Genomic DNA, 20,282 nt, shown 5'->3' with positions numbered 1-20,282 from the left:
GGTCACCGGTGCAGCAGCCGCAGCTGGCCCGGGCCTGGTCCTGACCGCTAGGAGGGCGTGGGGCTGAGTCGTGGTCCCTCGTTTTGTTACACCAGGGTCACTTCTCCCCGAGGGAAAGGACGAACCTTTCCACCAAGCCTCGTTTTTCCAAAGGGCGCAGCGCAGGGAGGCGCGAGCCGAGGCCGCGCGCTGGACCAGGCAGCGGCTCCGCAGAGATCCACGCCTCCCAACTCTCAGGCTGGAGCGCCTCGCGAACGGAGTCGCCCCCCGCAACTGGGAGTAGCCGCGATCCCACAAGAAATTCGCATTACCGCACCGGTGGCCATGTGCCCGGCCCGGGGCCAGCACGGGATGCGCCCGGTTCACCACCACCCGGCCGCTCCCGGGGGTCCTGGCCTACACCTGCGGCCTCCCACCAGGCGACCGCGCCGCACCACTCCCCACTCGGGAGTCCCTGGCCGCCGCCCCGGGGCAGGTCCGGTGCTTCGGCCGGTGGAAGGCGGCGGCGCCCGGAGGCCTGGCTGCTGGCGGCCCGGCCACACCGCTCCCCCGCTCGGTGCAGCTGCCGCCCGGCGCGTGCGCACTGGGCCCGGCGCGGCCGCGGAGGCTTTGTGTGCGCGCGTGTGTGTGCGCGGGGGCGCGGGTGTGCGAGCGCCGTGTGTGCCGGCGGCCGCGGGCGGGCGCGAGTGGGGCCGCCGCCGAGCGCCAGCAAGACCCGGCGGGCGCGCTCCCCAGTCCCTCCGTCCCCGCCAGAACCATGTCGGGCAGGTCGGTTCGAGCCGAGACCAGGAGCCGGGCCAAAGATGATATCAAGAGGGTCATGGCGGCTATCGAGAAAGTGCGCAAATGGTAAGCCAAGGCGCCCGTCGCCGCCGCTGCCGCCGGGAGCTCCGGGATCCCCGAGCCGGCGCGGAAAGCCTCCGGGGCCGCCCGGGCCGGCCGCGGGCCCGCGAGTTGGCGAGGGCTGGCTAGCAGGCGCGCGAGCCGGGGCACCTGCGCCCGGCGGCGGGGGCCGCGGCGGCCGCTGCCCAGGTGCGCTCACGCCTGTCGCCCACCTGGCTCCGGCAACCTGGAGACGGAGGGCACCCCGGGGCCGCCCGGGCGGGAAGCCTCCCCGCCGCCGGCGCTCGGCTCCCGGGAGGGGGGCTCGGGCCGGCCCCAGAAGCCATTTCGTTTTGTGCAAGTCACATGAAAGCGGCTTCCCGCGCGCCGGGGCCGCGATGCCGGCGGCGGCGGCGGAGAGAGCGCGAGCTCCATTGTGCAGGCTCCGAGAGGGCCGCCGCCGCCTTCCCCGCGCGCCCTGGCCCGTGCCGGGCCTCCAGTCGTGCCGCCCGCCCAGGGCCCCTGCGCCCTCGAGTCTGCGGAGTTTGCGGAGTGCCAGTCGTTTAAATTTAGCGCTTCGGGCTGCCTGGAGCGAGGGCGGCAGGATGGGGGGCGAACACCCGGCGCTCGTGGCGGCTTGGGGCCGGGGAACCGCGCGCGGGCCGCGTCCGCCGCTGCCGGCCCCGGGGCTGGCTTCTGCTCTGCCGAGGGAGCCGTTGTTTTGTTCTCTATACGGGGCACGGCGGGCTTCGCCGCGGGCCGTGCGTGCTCCCCGGGCTCGGATTCAGTCCGGCTCAGTCTGGCCCATTTGTCACGGTCGCGATCGCGTGCTTTCCTGGCCTCACGGGGGGGTTGGGGGTGTGGGATGTCCTCTTCACGCAGCCCCAGGGCCAGGCCCCGGGCTACAGCACGCGGGCGAGGCTAGGTTAGACTTGTTGGAAACTCCCAGCTCCCCGATTGCAACTTTATTATTATTATTTTCCCACGGCTTCACCAGGGTCGGGGAGGGAGAGGAGCAGCTGTGCCGTGGTCCCCTAGTGTCACTGCCACAAGTCTGGAGGCTGGGCCAGGCCCCTCCCTGGAGTGTGGGCTGCTCCTGTTTGGGGGTGCTACTTCTGAAATAAGCTTGGGCTCTGCATCTCTTGGGGGTGAGCCTGGGGGTGTCCCAAGTCCACCATCCTTTCTCTGAGAGTGACCCAACAAAAAAGCGAGAGGGAAATCAATAAAGCCCACGTGCTCGCAGGCAAAGGCTGCCCACAAATGGATGGGCTTGACTGCGTGTGGCGGGGGGAGACAAAGGATTTTCAGAGCCGGGAGGAGAGAGGGGGTGGGTTCCAAAGTTGGGGTCCATGGGGAGCACCCCAAGAAAGGTGGGATGAGTTGTTCTGCTCCCCTGCTGCTGTCCTTAGGCCGGGCATTAGGAAGGGGTCCTGTTGCTGGGCCTCCCTGCTCAGGGAGGCGTGGCACGGCCGCCTGCCCAGTCCTCAGTTGGGCAGTGACTCCTGTACCCTGACAGCTGCGCTCAGGCTGCCAGCTGCTCCACCCCGCCAGCCAGCTGGGCAGATGGAGAAAGGTGGGGGCTTGTCTCCCAACAGGCAGGCTTCCCTCTTCCTCAGCCCATCCTGCCTCTTGCCCAGGGCCACCCTGGCCTGGGGAGGGGACAGCTCCCTCTGGTGTTTTGGATAACAACTCCTCCCCTCCCCCAACTGCTCCCAGACCTCCGCTGTGACCTTGAGTAAACCAGTGGGGCTTATCCAACCAACCAGCAACAAGTCTGTGGCTTCCCCTGGGGTCCTGGGGACCCATGAGACCCCCAGTCTTGCTGGCACCTGGCACCTGGCACCTGGCACAGGGCCCTGCAGTACTTGATAAGTGGTGTCTTAATATGAGGTGCACTAGGGAGAATTTTGGCACCCCCCTCCACCTTCTCTTTTGCTGTGATTTTTTTTTACTTATTTGAAAGGCAGCAAAACAGAAAGAGATTGAAAAGTTTTTCCAACCTGGGGTTCACTCCCTAGTGCCTGGGCCAAAGCCAGGGGCCAGGTCTCATGCAGGAATCAGCAGAGCCCCAAGAAGTTGAGCCATCATTTGCTCCCCAGGGTGTGTTGGCAGGAAGCAGGATGGGAGGCCGAACCGAGATTCAGCCCTGGCTCCGCAGTGTGGGGTGCCTGTGTCCTCCCTTGGCACCCAGTGTAGGCCCACTTTTTCGCCTAGAAGCCAGCCTGGACTGTGTTGGCCATGGTGCCTTTGGAAGGGGCCACGGTGTGTGCCCTGCAGCCTTCAGTTTGTTTATTAATACTCTGGCCGCCAGCCGTGCCTCACCATGGCTGCGCCCTGGAATTACCGGATTTCATAGCAGATGGAAGTTCAAGGCACTTGGGGAGATGGAAATTCACCATAAATGGCACACTAGTCTTTAGAGAAAAAAGCACATATATATATATGTATATGTATGTATGTATTAGTATGAGTGTGTCCCCTACAGTGTTTGAGACATACTTTTTTTTTTAAGATGTTATTTTTATTTGAAAGGCAGAGTTTAGTTGTATATAGAGAGATTTTCCATCCACTGATTCACTTCCCAGATGGCCGCAATGACCGAAGCTGAGCTAATTGGGAGCCAGGAGCTGCTTCTCGGTCTCTCACGTGAGTCCAGAAGCTGAAGGCATTGGGCCTTCCTCCCCTGCTTTCCCAGGCGCATTAGCAGGAAGCTGAATTGGAAGTGGAAGAGCTAGGACTTAGACGGTGCCTGGGATACTGGTACCTCCAGGGGAGGCTCAGCATGCTACGCCATAGCACCAGTTTCTGGGCTGTACTTGTACTGAGAAAAAGATCTGTTTATCTGAAATCTGAGTTTGAAGAAGTGTTCTGTGTCCTAATGAGAGGCATGGCAGTCCGTCGTATAGGGGTTGTTTTTTCTTAGCCTGGGGGCTCCTGTCCCTACAAGAAGCCAGCCATCAGCTCTGACATCGCTGCCTGGAGTCTTAGGCTTGGGTTGGTAGCCAGAAGGTGGCTGAGCCACACACAGGGTGTTGGGCCCCTTGCTGGACAAGGAGGCCAGGGACAGGAGGAGAGGAGGGGGCATCTCAGAAGGGAGATGAAGGCGTCAGCTGGGAAGGACGCTGGGGCTGCTATCCCAGGATTCCTCAGCAACATGCTGGGATGGAGGGAGGCCTGTTGCCAGGGGTGCCTTCCTGCCAGTGCCATGCAGCTTCAATGGATGATTGGTCCTGGTTAGGAGAGAGCTGGCCTCCAGGAGCTGCTGCTGGCCAGTGCAGGGGCCTCTGTTTCTCTCTGTTTCTCTCTTTTTTTTTTTAAGATTGTTTTTAATTGAAAAGGTTTACAGAAAGGAGAGACAGAAAAAGATCTTCCGTTGGGTAATTCACTCCCCAAGTGACCACACAGCAAGACCTGAGCCAATACAAAGCCAGGAACCTGGAGCTTCTTCCAGGTCTCCTGTGCAGATGCAGGGTCCCAAGGCTTTGGGCCGTCCTCGACTGCTTTCCCAGCCCACAGGCAGGGAGCCGGATGGGAAGTAAAGCATCCAGGACACGAACTGACACCCATATGGGATTCTGATGCATGCAAGGCGAGAACTTTAGCCATTAGGCGGTCAAGCTGGGCCAGCTTCTTTTCTGGAATGTCCATTTGTTGATCTTCATTTATGTGAAAGGTAGAGTGACAGAGAGGAACGATGAGACCAAGAGATGCCTTTGATCCGCTGGTTCACTCCCCGTATGCACACCACAGCCAGGACTGGCAGGTAGAAGCCAGGAATCCATGACTTCATCTGGGGCTCCCATGTGGATCAAGGGACCCATGCCTCCCAGGGTGTGTTAGCAGAGAGCTGGGTCGGGGATATAGGTGCTGGGAAGGGAACCGATACTCAATATGTGACACTCTCAAATGACAGGTGGCAGAACCAAGACTGACCACAGCCTGAGGCCAGAGCCCTCCTCTGCTCTCCACCTGGGGGCCATGGGGGAGCACAATGTGCCTGTGTCCATAGCCCACCCTGCTCTAGCCCTCAGATGCCTCCCTGACTTGGGCCCCAGGAAATCGGCAAAGGCAGACTCTGAAAGGCATGGGGATGCCGACTCCCACCACACAGGGCACCTTCCCACTCAAGTGGGCTGTGGTGCAGTGCAGTAGGATTCGTGGTCTTCCTTTCCACAGCCCCTGGGGCAAGGTGAGCCCACGGTGTCCTTGGGGAGGCCTCTTTGGCTGTGTAGGGAGGCCACTCTGTGCTGTCCCTGAGGGTGCAAGTGATTGGGCATGGGTGGCAGAGCACTAGCTCCGTGTGGATCTGGCCCAAGTCCCAGGACCTTCCTCATGGCAGCTTCTCCCTGCCCTAGCCTCTATCACACGTGTCCTTTCCGTGGCAGCCCACAGATGGTGAGCTGGGGCCTGGGACACCCTCCCCAAGTGCTTGGGGTCAGCACCCAGCTCCACACCCTCTCCTGGGTGGCCCTGACACTGAGCAGCTACAGGGCCTGTGGCCTTTTCTGACCGTGGGGTGACCAGGGGCCTGCCCTGGAAGCTCCTCCAGTGTCAGGCTCTTCACCCCACAGGGAGAAGAAGTGGGTGACTGTTGGCGACACATCCCTGCGGATCTACAAGTGGGTCCCGGTGACGGAGCCGAAGGTGGATGAGGTGAGTATTTGGGGCTGGGCCTGGGGGGGTGGAGTGAGGGCCAGGTGCTGCCTCCTGCCTGTGGGGTCCTGCGGTCCGCTTGGGGAGAGGTGGCTGGACTGTGTCTGGCCCTTGTAGAGGTGGGGCCTCCCCTTGGTGTGGCAACTGCTGCCAGTGGGGGCCAGCAGTCAAAGCTCATCTTGCTTGTTTCTCATCCGCAGTGTGTGGGTTCAGACAGGGGTAGCCGCTTCCCCAGAGCTGCACAGCTTCAGGGAGACATACAGTAGTGCCAGGAGGTGCAGATCCAGTGGGCCCATCCTGGCCACAGCCACTGGAGGGCGCTGTGCTGTCCCTTGGCATAGAGGCTTGGTGTCCTCAAGCCTGCATCCTGCGGAGACCAGTGGTCAGCGCCCCTGATTGCCAGTGCAGAGCGTTTTGGGCAGTTGCAGATTTCCAGGAGCGAGCAGTTAGCCCATGCATACCTTTGACACCCAGCTCACATCCTGGCTGCACCTTCCTGTTAATGTAGACCCTGGGAGGCAGTGGTGATGGCACGAACCCTGGGTTTCCTGCCAGCCACATGGAAGACGTGCGTTGGTCCCTGGTGGCAGGCGTTGAAGAAGTGAGCCAGGAGAGGAGGGCTCTTTCCCGCTTGGTCTTTCTGCTTCTCAAGTCAATGAGGCTGAGCTTGCAGGTCCCACCTGACTAGGGATCCTCGGAGGCCAGGCCGGGACCTATAGGTGGCACACAGGTGGCCTCTTAGGTGATGTTGGTGCCATCTTTGCTTTAGAACATTTTCTTCCTTCAAGAAGGCAAATTGTGACAAAATGCAGGTTTTACTTTCAAAAATCTTCCTGGTATGAAAGTGTGCACTCTGCGTATGTCATGTCAGAGCAGGCATGTCTACACGCTCACTGCACACAGAGCGGGTGTGTCCACGCACTCACTGCACACAGTCAGAACGGGTGTGTCCACACGCTCACTGCACACAGTCAGAGCGGGTGTGTCCACATGCTCACTGCACACAGTCAGAGCGGGTGTGTCCACGCGCTCCCTGCGCACAGTCAGAGCGGGTGTGTCCACGCGCTCACTGCGCACAGTCAGAGCGGGTGTGTCCACGCGCTCACTGCGCACAGTCAGAGCGGGTGTGTCCACGCGCTCACTGCGCACAGTCAGAGTGGGTGTGTCCACGCGCTCACTGCACACAGAGTGGGTGTGTCCACGCGCTCACTGCACACAGAGTGGGTGTGTCCACGTGCTCACTGCACACAATCAGAGCGGGCATGTCCACGCGCTCCCTATACACACTCTGTCAGAGCGGGCATGTCCACACGCTCACTGCACACATGCTCTCAGAGCAGGTGTGTCCACGCGCTCCCTACACACGCCGTCAGAACGGGCATGTCCATGCGCTCCCTGCACCCATATTATCAGTGTGATTGTGTTCACATTCGTCTCTGCCACAGTTCCGCACCCCGTGACTGTCCTGCCCTATGGATCCAGGGCACCATCTCTCTGCCCCGGTGCCCGTGTTCTGTGGTTCTGCCTCTTGTCCACATGTAGCTGCCTCATTCTGGGTCTGGAGCAGACCTGGTGCCCACTCTGTTTGCACCCACATGTGCACCCATCCAGGCGTGTGTATCCTTGTCTCACCCTCAAGCATGCACCCAGGTGTTCTGGGCCTGCAGATGGCTCCACACGTCTGTGCCAAGTGTGCGATCCTGTGGACCGCCGAGTCCCATCTCGGTGACCTAATGGGCCTGGACCGAAGTTTTTTTTGTTTTTGTTTTTAAGATTTATTTTATTTTTTATCACAAAGTCAGATGTATAGAGAGAGGAGGACAGACAGAGAGGAAGATCTTCTGTCCAATGATTCACATCCCAAGTGACCACAACGGCCGGTGCTGTGCGGATCCGAAGCCAGGAGCCAGGAACTTCTTCTGGGTCTTCCATATGTCTGCAGGGTCCCAAGGCTTTGGGCCATCCTCGACTGCTTTCCCAGGCCACAAGCAGGGAGCTGGATGGGAAGTGGGGCTGCCAGGATTAGAACCAGTGTCCTTATGGGATTCCTGTGCATTCAAGGCGAGGACTTTAGCCACTAGGCCACTGCACTGGGCCCGGACTGAAGTTTTTTTTTAACAAGCCACCTGCCCACAGTGAAGCTGTTTCAAAGAGGATTCTATGATTCCTGTCATAGGGTATTCACTTGTACTCCTGGCTGCTCCCTGGGGCTTCTCCTTAACGCCTGTTCCATTTGGGTGCCTGAAGCCAGCTGCTTAATCTTGGGAAAAGACCATCCTTCCCCTGCCCCCCAGTGTGTCGGGAGATGCTGAGCAGGTGGAAATGGATGACTGCCTCTTCCATGGCTCACCTGGCATCACCTCACACCTGCTCCAGGTGGACGGAACCCCACGCTCTCCCCAGAGGAGGAGGAGGCCATTCCCGTTAGCCAGGGCTGGCCAGGGGATTCGTACACAACAGGCAGGATTATCTCCTGGGGTGCCTGAACCGGGTAAGCCCCAAGACCCTCCCCACTGAGTAGACATGGTCTACCATGCTCCCATGGCCAAATGTGGGCCCAAGAGAGCCCTCCGATGGCTGTTGGTGGGACAAAGCCTTCACGCCCCTCTCCAGGGCCTCGTGTCCCCAACATGCACAGGCAGCTCATTGACTCAGCTGCTGCTCCATTTTCCTCTGCAGAAAAACAAGAATAAGAAAAAAGGCAAAGACGAAAAATGCGGCTCAGAGGTGACCACGCCCGAGAACAGCGCCTCGCCCGGAATGATGGACATGCACGGTGAGTTCCCTGCCCGGGTCCCTGTCGTTGCAGCGGCTCCATTCATATTCCAGGCTGGCCGCAGGAAGACTGGGCAGCACCAGGAGGCCGCTGTGCCACAGGGCAGGCACGGGGAGGAGAGCCAGCAGCTGTCCTAGCCAGTATGCCCAAGCCGGAAGTACTAACAGCACAGACACGCTGAGGGTGCTGCTGCGGCCCATGTGTCCAGGGACCTGGGGAGCAATCTTCTCTCTGTCCTGCCTTGGCCCCATCCCCTGGCTCTCCTTTGGCTTTGGGGAAGCTCCCAGACGTCTCTCACTATCAGTGGCCCCGGGACCCTGGGACCTGTGGCCGTTCACCCTCCCAGTGCTGTCTCACCATAGGAGGCTGGCAGCAGTGTCCCACCAGTAGATCGGCTGGCCACTGTTTGCCGGCGCCCTGGACTTCTTCCTCTCTCACTTCTCTTGCGGGAGCAGAAGCTCCCAGCGTCCTGTGTGTGGCTCCGTGAGGCCCACAGCTGCAGGCATACAGAGGACCCAGCCCAGATCCAATCAGGACAGGCCCTCCAGGCCCATGCCTGTACAGGAAAGCCACCTCAGCGGGGCAGACCCCAATGGGCTTCCAGGATTGCTAATGCAGGTGTCCACTGTAGGGCTGTGCTGGGAGGGTTCAGGTCTGTGGCCTCTGACGGTGCTTTCCCTGTGGGCAGCGGACCCTTGCCTCACCTGGCTCACTGCTCTTCTCCTTGCCTGTGTGGTCCACAAGAACAAGCCCTTAATGCCCTCACCTTCTCCATCTCTCTCCCTTTAAAGATTTGTGTGTTTTTTATTTGAAAGGCAGAGTGTCAGAGAACATGAGAGAGCCAGGACTTCCACATTCAACTACCCTAATGATCTCGACGGCTAGAGCTAGCCAGGCTGAAACCAAAAGCCTGGAGCTTGTTCTGGGTCTCCTGTGGCAAGGGAGGGGCCTAAGCACGTGGGCCACCCTCTGCTGCTTTCCCAGGAGCATTAGCGGGGAGCTGGATCAGAAGTAGAGCACCTGGGACTTGAACCAGCACTCCTGTGGGACGCAGGCCCTGCCGGTGGCAGCTTAAGCTGCAGTGCCACAGTGCTGGTCCCTAAAATGTTTTAATTTTTTACACTCTGGCTCTCCAGGGACTCCTTCTTCTGTGTTGTTCTCTTGGCCTGTTACCTCATCCCTGGCCCTTAGAATGGGGATTGATGCTTCCTGCATGTGGTCGTCAGGAGACGCAACCCTGGTGATCTCCAGGAGCCGGGACACGGTAGTAGGGCCGCCTGCAGGTGCCAGGCGTCATGTGTGGTCGCCAACTTGGAATCCCCCAGGCCCCATTTCATACAAGGAGGAGCTGAGGCCCACGGAGGTGCCCAGTCGGCTGGGCTGTCACCTCCTGGCCACAGGTACCAGGGAACCTGATAGGAGAATTCAGGTCCCCGACCATTAGCTGGGACTGGCATTCAGACCGAAACCACTGCCAGTACCAGGTCGTGGGCACAAGGGCCGTTGAACGTCCCCAGTCCCCAGGCAGAGGGGCAGACACTCACATTTCAGGGTAGAAAGCTGCGGCCAGAACCAAGCTTGAGCACATGAGGGCTTGGGACTCCGGGAATGGAGAGCAGGCCATGTATCCAGCCCGCTGGGCTGTATGCCGTGGCAGGACCCTGTCTCAGGCTGGGGTCCCCTGGTTCCTGGTTCCCCGGGGGGCTTGTTGTAGCTAGTGAACACCACCCCAGCTGGAAACCCAGGGCTGAGCCTCCCTCACACTGCTTGTCTTGTATAAGGGAGAAGTTTAGATCTCGAGGGATTCATTACGATTATACACTTTTTTTTAAAAGATTTATTTATTTTTATTGGAAAGTCAGATATACAGAGAGGAGGAGAGACAGAGAGGAAGATCTTCCATCCGATGATTCACTCCCCAAGTGACAGCAATGTCCAGTGCTGTGCCAATCCGAAGCTGGGAACCAGGAAGCTCTTCCGGGTCTCCCATGCGAGTGCAGGGTCCCAGGGCTTTGGGCCGTCCTCGACTGCTTTCCCAGGCCACAAGCAGGGAGCTGGATGGGAAGTGGAGCTGCCGGGATTAAAACCAGCGCTCATATGGGATCCTGGCGCTTTCAAGGTGAGGACTTTAGCCACTAGGCCATGGCGCCGGGTCCACACATTTTTTTTTAAATGCCTTGAAATTCATTAAAGAATGGTTTTGTGTAAGCAGCACCTCCAGAATATGCTTAAAATAAGAGCCAGTTTCCCCAGGCAGGCTGGGAGAGTCGAGTCGCCCAGCAGAGTGTGTAGCTCAGCTAACCTGTCCAGAGGGCGTCTCAGGTGGCTTTTTGGCCAGATGGGCTGGGGTTGCTGTCGGTGCCCAACACGGAGTGGGCGTCCAGGACTGTCAGGCTGTATGGCTCGTTTGCTCACTCTCTTCAACACTGCCTTTCAAATACCTAAGTAAGTCTTTAAAGATGCCCTTGCCATGAGCGCCCTGTGTACTGATCCTTAACTAACTGCCGGCGCCCAGTAGGCATGCATACCTCCCAGCTGGCATACCCGGAGCAGGGACCAGTGTCCCGCTGGGTCCCAGGTAGTCTGCTCTGCACCTTCCACCACCGCCTCTGTCCGTTGCTGTGGGAGACCTGGAGCCATCTGTCCCGGGGACCGTGTACACTTGCCCTTCGGTGCCTGCTGTGGGATGGCCAGGAGGGTCGCCAAGCCTTGCGCGTGATGTTCCCACAGTGGTGCTCTCAGGACAGCCTGGCCAGACATACCAGGTGCCCAGGAGTGTTTGAGCACCCAGCAGGGTCTCCCTTGGCCCTGGGGCATCCCTCAGTGAGCCCCCTGGGTGGGGGGACCCAGCCAACTGCCAGGATGCATGGAGTGGGCCCTGTGGGGTCAGTATGGGAGCCTGAGGGGAGTGTATCCTGTGGGATGCCTGGCCGCTGTGTGGGGCCTCACCAGGCAGCTGTGCTCCCCTCGCGCAGACGACAACAGCAACCAGAGCTCCATCGCAGACGCCTCCCCCATCAAGCAGGAGAACAGTGGGAGCTCGAGCCCGGCTGCAGAGCCCAGCTCGGCCGCGCCTGGCGACAGCAGCACCGAGGCACAGGTGGACGAGGCGCAGGTGGATGGGAAGGAGCCCCCTGGGGCTGAAGGTAGGATCGGGACCATCTGAGGGAGGTGGGGTTTGTCCAGCTCCCCACGGATGGCCCAGGAGCCTAGGTCCTGCATGTGCTTGGGAGACCCAAAAGAAGCTCCTGACTCCTGGATTCGGACCAACTTAGCTCACTGTTGCAGCCATTTGGGGAGTGAACCAGCAGATGGAAGATCATTCTGTTTCTCCTGTCTCTTTAAATATCTGCCACCCAGTAGTAATAAAAAAATTTTTTCTTTTTAAAGGTTTAAGCAGCAGGCGTACAAAGGGGCCAGTGCTGCAGTCAGAGGGGTGTACGGCCTGGAGCCGGCACAGGGAATGTGGGGAGAGCAGACCACAGCTCGAGAGGCCTCGCTCGTCTGCGGGGTCGAGGACAGCTCTGTGGGACAGTCATCCCGGAGCCTGCCGTGGGGCCTCAGTGGCTGCCAATGCCGGCTGAGTGGCCCAGCGTGCTGAAAGGCGGCCCAGGCATGGCCGTACGCCCCCACAGGAGCTCTGCGTGCTCATCCAAGTGGATGGAGCTGCAGCGTCAGGGCTGTGTGGGTTTACGTGGCCGTGGGCCTGGGCTACTCCTGCAGGGTGGCTGTGGTGGAAAGCAGCTTCCTGCGTGGGTAGGGGTGTGCAGCCTCAGGGCTGAGGCGTCCTCGGGGCCTGTCCTGTGTATTGTGGGCTAGTGGGCAGCATCCCTGGTCACCACCCTCTGGGTGCCAGGAGACCCTCCACGTCCCAGTGGTGACCGCAGTTCAGTCTCTGAGGAATGCCCTCAGCTTTTTCTATACATGCATGCCACCCCCTACCCCATACAGGTGGGCATTGGGGTGACTTCCAGGCTGACGTTGACTGGCGGGATGGCCTTCCTGTTGCCTCATTTATGAAATGAGATGGATGAAAGTTGCATCTCCCCCAGATCTCTGCTAAGAAGGGCAGAGGAGGCTGTGTGGATGAAGGGCCTGGGGGTGCTGGGGGTGCTGGGCAGGCATGGGTTGCCCCCAGGTGGCCTCGTTCCTTCCAGGTTTGGGGTCTGTGGCGCTGCCGTGCTGGGTGAAGCTGGACACTGCAGTTTTCTTTGGGGTTCCTGCTCCCCTGATTACTGCTGCGTCTTGCTAACTGCCCCGCCCTCTTCCCATGCCCTGAGTGCTGCAAGTGAGGAGCCTCTGAGGGTAGCCTGTGCCTACCTCCCCAGGTGGATGCCTGTGGCCTAGCGCCCGCCTGGGACAGGGTGGCTGGGCCATCAGTTATTGACCTTGCTTGAACTTGTTTACTGCTAAATGAGTTCAGGGAATGACATAATGCCCAAGCTCCCTGGACTAAATTTAGGCCCCAGGAAAATAATTTTCCCTGGGTGAGTTCCAGCTACGCTGCATGCAGAGACATGGCCACTACTGAGGACCTTGTGGGCTTGGGACAGCTCCCCGGGGCTGCTGCTCTGTTAAACAGATTTTTAATATTTGTTTATTTGAAATGCAGGATGCCAGAGAGATCTTCCATCTGTTGGTTCACTCTCCCCACCATGGTCACAGCAGCCAAGCCTGGGAGTGTGAGGAGAGCAGGCAGGAGAAGGGTCCCTGCTGAGTCGCCCACGTGGTCGGGGCAGGTGTCCGCTCGGGTGGGCAGCAGCAGGAAGCTGAAGTTAGCCTGGGCTGGGAGGGGAGCTTGATGGCTTCCCCCATGGGGTTTGCTCCTCCCCCAGGAGTCTTGGCTCCTTGCCCTGTAAGCTTCAAGGAAGACTTTAACGGCTCCCTCCTTCTGCCCAAAAGGAGCAGGTTGGGGCAGTGGGGAAACTGAGATCTGAGAAATGACCCAAACAAGTGGATCTGCTCCATAAGTGATTGGGCAATAGAAGGTTTTTGCAGATATCTTGCAGAGTCTTGTATGTGTGCAACATTAGAAAAGACCCTGAAGGGCCGGCTGTGGTGGTGCAGCAGGCTAATTCTTCCTGCTGTGGTGCCAGTTCTTGTCCCAGCTGTTCCACTTCCCATCCAGCTCCCTGCTTGTGGCCTGGGAAAGCAGTTGAGGACGGCCCAAAGCCTTGGGACTCTGTACCCACATGGGGGAACCAGAAGAGATTCCTGGCTCCTGGCTTTGAATCAGCTGCGGCCCTTGCGGCCAATTGGGGAGTGAACCAGCGGGTGGAATATCTTTCTCTCTGTCTCTCCTTTTCTCTGTAAATCTGATGTGACTTCCCATTAAAAATAGTCTTTTGAAGAAAAAAAAAATGCCCTGAATTTGCATGTGATCCTGTTTGGGGAGAGGGGCAGTGATGGTCAGGACAGTGATCCAGGGAGATGGACGTGGGTCCTGTTAGTGAGGGCTGGGCCAGGATGACAGATGGCTTCTACTTTTAATTTTTTCCTCATTTCTGTGTCCTGTTAATTTGCTATAACAATCAAAATCCACGGGTGTTTAGCAGTGCTGTTCATAGACAAACAGCTCCCAGTCCACCAGAGGGCGCCAACTGCACATGGCCCACCTCTGTGACCTGCTTCAGGGGTGTGGAGAGGGTGGGAGACCCCTGGCTAGTGTGTAGCCTGACTACTTTTTATTCTTAAGATGTGTTTATTGAGGTTGGCACTGTGGCAGAGCAGGTTAAGCCTTTATCTGTGGTCTAGGCATCCTGTATGGGTGCCGTTTCATGTCCTGGCTGTTCCGCTTCCATCCAGCTCCCTGCTCATGTGCCTGTGGAAGCAGTGCAGGATAGCCTGAGTCCTCGCGCCCCTCAAGCCGTGTGGGAGACCCAGAAGAAGCTCTGCCCATTAAGACGTCATCCAGGTCTCTCACATGGGTGGTGAGGGTACCAGCACATGGGCCGTCTCCTAACTGTTCTCCCAGGCGTCAGCAGGGAGCTGGGTGGGAAATGGAGCAGCCCGTACCCTAACTGGTATCCCTATGAGATGCCAATGTCACAGGTGGCAGCTTGACTTGCCTCCCAACGCTAGCCTTGCCTGGTTGCTGAAAGCGATGCCAATAGAATACAAACCGGAGGCTTTACCAAGCCCCTGGGCTATAGGGCCACCCTGCTGCAGGTATTTCTTGTCCTGGGCCCACTGGCTTCAAAGCACATGTGTCTAAAAACAGCTTCTGTTGTCTGCCTTTCCCCAGATGCCTCGGACGAGCAGAATTCCCAGTCTCCGGTGGAAAGTACCTTGAGCAGTTCAGAGAAGGCAGAGCGGCAGCCCTCCGGGGACTCGGGTCTGGCTGCCGAGGCATTGGCCGCCTCTCAGGTACCTTGCAAGAGGCCTCAGTGGGCCAGCCCAGGCTTGGGGAGCCCCTGGGGTGGCCAGCGGTATGTGAGGTGGGGCCCCGTGGCTCTGGGTTTGTGGTTTTGTTGTTGGACACTAGGAGCTGTCATTGATCTCTGAAGCGGGGCCCTGGAGCGTGGTCTGTGTCCTGGCCTGGCTGCTGGGTGGGCACAGGCTCTACCCTCGGGGGCCTCTAGCGTGGGAGGAATAGGAGGCCCTTTACCCCAGCCTCACTTTCTTCACCTTAAAAAAATCAGTTTAGGCGCAGATGTGTTGCGGTGCATCCAGTTAGGCTGTGTGGGCACCGGTGTGTGTCCCTACTGCTTTACTTCTTACCCAGGTCCCTGCTGATGTTCCTGGGAAAGCAACAGACGGCCCCAGTGCCTGGGCCCTGCACCCACGTGGGAGACCCAGAAGAAGCTCTGGGCTCCTGGCTTCAGGTTGGCTCCACTCCAGCCCCTGAGGCCATTTGGGAGGTGAACCAGCAGATGGAAGATCTTTCTCTCTGTCTCTCCTCTCTGTAAATCTGATGTGCCTTTCCATTAAAAATAAGCAAGTCTTTTTTTTAAAAAAAAGAAAGGTTATTTGAAGGATGGAGTTACAGCGGGGGACAGAGTGAAAGGCCTTCCATCAGCTGGTCCACTTCCTGAATGGCTGCAATGGGCAGAGGGAGGCCAGGCCAAAACCAGGAGTCTGGAACTCCCTCCCGTCCTCCCAGTTGGTAGCACGGGTCCCGGCACTTGGGCCACCATCCCCTGGCCTCCCAGGTACACTAGTGGGGAGCTGGATTGGATGTAGAGCAGCCAGCACCCCAATATGGGATGCTGGTATCACAGGTGGTACAACACTAGCCCCTCAGGTTTATTTAATTTATCTGTTTGAAAAGCAGAACAAGACAGAAAGGGCAAGAGATCCTCCATCAACCGATTCCCTGCTCAGGTGGCTGCAGCAGTCAGATCAGGCCAAAGCCACGAGCCCAGAGCTCCAACTGGGTTTCCAGATGAGGGGCAAGGACCCTCGTCCTCGGGCCATCTCCTGTTGCCTTCCCAGCAGAGTGAGCAGGAAGCTAGAAGGAAGTCGAGCTGGGGCTTGAACCTGTCCTCCATGTGGGATGCTGGTGGAGTGAGGCTTAGCCCACCGCACTGTGACGCCTGCCTTAGCTTCCTCCTTTCACTCCTTTGAGTTCACAAAAGCCTTCATCGGGTGGTCCTTAGGGATTTCTTCAGCCGAGCCCCTCGGGGTGCTCCGTGCAGACGCAGGACCCCTGGAGTGGAGTTGCCAGCCCAGGATCAGAGCTATTCCAGTCCTGGCCCTGAGCCACCAGCAGCAGCCACATGGGCCTCTCTGGCTCTGCAAGGCCCTCATTGAGGATGAGCCAACCCCAGAACCAGGTCTCTCCCCTTGGTCACGCCCCACCATACATATACCCCAAGAGCAGGGTGGGCTGAGCCCCAGTCCAGCAGACGCCAGGGTTTGAATGACACTTTGGGCCTTCCCAAGGCCTGGTGTCCCCTCCCCCATCCCTGTCTCCCACCCTCCCTGGTGTCCCAGGGACCATCACCTCCCTCCAGCCTTGGCGGCCTGCTCTCTGGGCCTGCCCCCTCTTCTTTCTTTTTTTGAAAGTGAACCATCCACTGGTTCACTCTCCAAGTGGCTGCAACAGCCAGAGATGAGCCAGTCCAAAGTGAGGAGCCAGGAACTTCTTCCGGGTCTCCCACATGGGTGCAGGGTCCCAAGGCTTTGGGCCGTCCTCAACTGCTTTCCCAGGCCACAAGCAGGGAGCTGGATGGGAAGCGGGGCATCCACTGTCCCTGATACAGCACCATTGGCAACATCTTTCCTGCCATCCGCTGTGCTGACCACCCCCTGCCATCAGCACTGCTTCTGATGGGCTTCCTGCTAACGAACACCCAGGGAGGCAGCAGGGGACGGCTCAGGTGCTTGGGTTCGTGCTGTGCCTGCGGAAGGTCTGGATGGGATCCTTGGTGCCTGGCGTTAGCCTACCTCGGCCCTGGCTGATACATCCGGGGGGTGAGCCAACAGATGGAAGAGCTCTATGTGTCTCCATCGCTTTCCTTCTGGTCATTTTGCCTTTCACATAAATAATAAAGGAAACCTTCCTAATCCTGGCTCCCAGGAACTCAGAAACTGTCCACCAGTATCCTTCTCCAGGCCAGGCACCTGCTTCATCTCCAGCCTCAGGCCATGCACAGGCGACCTGGGAGGAGGACGGGGCACAGCCAGGATACATCAGATGCCCGTCTGTGCCCAAGTCCCATTGCACCGTGAGAAGAGGCCTGGCTCGGGGCCGTCGCTGGCTGAGGACCCGGCTAGGCCAGTCCGAAGGATAGGCTCCCCAGGCAGCGGTAGCTGCCAGCCCGACGAGCTGGTGGGCGGGACCAGAAGGAGGGGCTTTTCCAGGCAGGAGCCCAGGAAGGACAGGGGATGTCCGGAGGGCGTGGATGTCTTCTGCAGGCAGCAGGGGCTTCAGGGGACAGGGACCTCTGGGCTGCCTAGGATGGCCAGGGCTGAAAGAAAAGACTGGGGTGCCACTTGCTTGGAGTCCTGGCCCGTGGACATTTGGGAGTGAATACAGACCCCTCCTCGACAGTAGCCAAGAGGGAGAGTCAGCATGCCGTAGGGGAGCTGGGAGAGGTTGCCCACGCAGGGACCGGAAGGCCGCATGCTGTCCTGGAAGCACGGGTCCTCTCGGGGGTCAGGTCAGACACATTTCTGCCTCCGTCCCTGCCCCGTACACTCACCTGTGCACGCCTCTCCTCCTGTCGCCCAGGATTTGGAGGGCGCGCCACCCTCTAAGAAGGTGAAACTAGAGGTCTCCCAGCAAAACTCCGAAGAGATGTAGGCACCCCGGAAGGCTCCACCCTGTGTGCCGGGAGGCGCGTCCGCAGGCCTGCTCCCAGAACAGCACGGCCATGCGAGCCCCCTCGGGTGCAAACACAACTACTAATGCTCAAGTTTACCAAGTGCAAATCCAAGACAACCCTGACCCACGTCACTCGTCAGACACCGAGGAACCCTGTGCCGCGGGTCGGACACTCGGGCCTAGCGGGGGCCGTCCCTGGGGAGCGGGTGACAGCTCAGGACTGCACAGTCTCGGAAGCCAAGATCACATTTGTGTTGCTGCTGTATTGTTTCCCACTTCTCTGTTGAACGAGACGAGCTCTTCGAGGGTGGTACCCATCAGGAAGTCGCTGTTCACTGTTCAATCAATTCCTTCTGCTTTCTTTTTTTGTGCCTTGTGACCTTGAGGTGACCTCTGGCGTGTTTCCTGGTTGTTTTTCACATCTGCCCTTTGCAAAGTGCCCTCTCGGCTGGATGGTTCGGGCACCACGTTCGCCTCTGTCCTGGATGCCCAGGACTCCGTGGCCCACAGAGGGGTAGGGGTGCCCGTGCCCCTCCCCCGCCCGATTTCCAGGTGCAGGGGGCTCAGGGTCGCCAGCAGCCTCTGGGGACACAGTCCCCGCAGGCTGGCGTCCTCAGGCCCCACTGGGCACTGGCCACGCCCTGGCTCCCCTGGGGCCCGTGGATGTACTGAGCCTTGGACTTTTTCTGGCACTTGACCCCCATCACCACCACCTGCATCCCCACTTTGTCAGGCCTCCGACGAAGAGCTGGCTTCCCCGACAGACTGCAGGACGGTCTCCGTGAGATGGTGTTGGGGGCCGCGCCAGGGAGGCCAGGCAGCGGTGGCAGGCAGAGCCGGTGCTGAACTTGAACTTTCCCATAGGATGTTGCTTGGATTTCAAATCCGTGGTAGCCTGCCACCCTCCGACTCCCCCTGGCCAGGCTGCCACAGGCAAGACTGCAGTTGGTGGAAACCCCACTCACTTGACAGTAGGCTGTGCACAGCCAGCAGCCGGCGGAGGCTACTTCCCAGGACACGCGTTAGGCCTTGAAGGCACGGAGGAGTTGGGAAGATTTGCACGCCCTCCAGCTGGGCAGGGACCTGTACCCCATGGCGGTGGACTCTCTCCTCAGGCATCCGCTGAGCCACCCCTCCCCAGGCCAGCTGGGTCTCCTTTCTCTGGCTAACTGGTGCATATTCAGGTACCACCTGTGACATGTGGACCCTCCTGACCACCAGGACCGCAGGAAGTGTCCGCAGACCCCATTTTCTAAGTGTTTCAGAGGAGGAGGTTCCTCCTTTTTTTACGGGAGCCTATTTCCTGCACTTCAAGAAGAATCAAAATGTTCCTGAATTTAAATACCTCATGCAAAATGTCTCCTGAAATAAGGGAAAAAAAAAAACTTAAAAAAATCTCCATGTCTAAGTCAGCAATGCCGAAAGGTTTGTCTTAAACTCCTCAGACTAAGCCCCGCACCCTGGGTGCCAGCTGCTGCTACTGCTGCCTGCAGTGGCCGGCCGGGTCCTGGGTGCGGGTACCGCTGCCCATGCTACCTCGGTGGACCCTGGGCGGGCGGCTTTCCCTTCGCATCCTCCAGCCACAATGTACGTGGCAGCAGGACTCCCCATGGAGGAGAGATGAATTTGCATACTTACTTCCTTTTCTTTTTGGGGGGTGGAGGGGGAAAGAGAGGTCACCATCCATATGGCCGCAGGAACTCAAGCAGGGTGGCAGTGGTGGCGGGAATGGCAGGTGTGGCCAGGCTAGGGCCATTGGCACCCCTTTCCCCAGCGCAGGTGGCCTCTTGGGCCCGCAGAGGCCCGAGGTGGCGCCCACAGCGCCCAGGCTGTCCTTAGTCTTTCTCTGAAGTGCCTGAAGGTAGGAGTGGGCCAGCGGCCATGCCAGGCAAGATGCCAGCAGCCCCACGTGCCCTACTGGCCACCCAGGCCATCCACGGAAATCCAGTGCTTCCTCCCCCTCCCGCCCTCGTCCCCCCAGAAGCTAAGACTGATCAGGCGGCCGAGCTGGGGCAGCGGGACTCCTAAACGAATGCCTTCCGTGGACGCCAGGCCCCCTGGCCTAAAGGGCTCCCAGGGCAGACTGTTCCCCCAAAAAACTTGAAGCTGGGGAAGCTGTGGCTAACATTCCGCAAAGTGCTGGCACTTACCCGCATCACCCCGGAAGGCTGCTGAGCCACCAGGGCCACACCTGGCCTCCACGGCGGCTGGGTCCACTGCCCATTCTCGCGGAGGACCTGGTTAGAGGTATAAAGGTGTTTTTCACCGTCACCCAGGTTTGTTTGTTTTCTGTTTTTTTGTTTGTTTGTTTTTTGCCCTCTTCCGATTTCTTTTGGTGTGTGTGTGTGTTGTACAGCGGTATAATTTTTCACTTATTTATTCCATCAGTAGATATGGTTTGTACAATGTACAATGATTCCATTTCAGAAAATAAAAAAAAAAAAAAACTGAAATCATGGATGCTTGCTGCGTGGTTTTATGGTGTTCTACAAAGCTAATGCCAGGTGGGTGACAGCCATGTCTCTCACTGGCTGCCAGACCTCTGCTGCACAGCTGGCCCCACACATACAGGTCCAGGTGAGCTGCCGGCAGGGCAGGTTCCAGGAGTGGCCACCTGAGCCTGGACGCTGCCTGGTGTGGGCGGGTGAGGGGTCAGGACTGTCCTTTGCCTAGTCACAGCTGTACCTGGCCCGCCTCCAGGCCCCTGCGGCCCTTGGCTCCCAGAATCTGGGACCCACCTGTCAGCTGGGGTTGGCCCTGGCC

The 20,282-nt window shown here is 58.9% G+C and overlaps 1 protein-coding gene across 1 annotated transcript; it reads left to right on the top strand.

Annotated features, from left to right (window-relative positions):
• The first annotated feature begins 596 nt into the window (after positions 1-596).
• BCL7A (BAF chromatin remodeling complex subunit BCL7A) lies at positions 597-19,958 on the top strand. Its single transcript, XM_058656792.1, has 6 exons — positions 597-849; positions 5,394-5,475; positions 8,155-8,251; positions 11,227-11,397; positions 14,496-14,617; positions 17,427-19,958. The coding sequence occupies exons 1-6, from the start codon at positions 758-760 to the stop codon at positions 17,496-17,498; spliced, it is 636 nt and encodes a 211-aa protein (XP_058512775.1). The 5' UTR covers positions 597-757; the 3' UTR covers positions 17,499-19,958.
• Positions 19,959-20,282: the final 324 nt, after the last annotated feature.

Source organism: Ochotona princeps, chromosome 29, assembly GCF_030435755.1.
Source record: "Ochotona princeps isolate mOchPri1 chromosome 29, mOchPri1.hap1, whole genome shotgun sequence".
Lineage (NCBI taxonomy): Eukaryota > Metazoa > Chordata > Mammalia > Lagomorpha > Ochotonidae > Ochotona > Ochotona princeps.
Note: the sequence above shows the minus strand (reverse complement) of the source record. Positions and strands in the feature narration are given on the sequence as shown.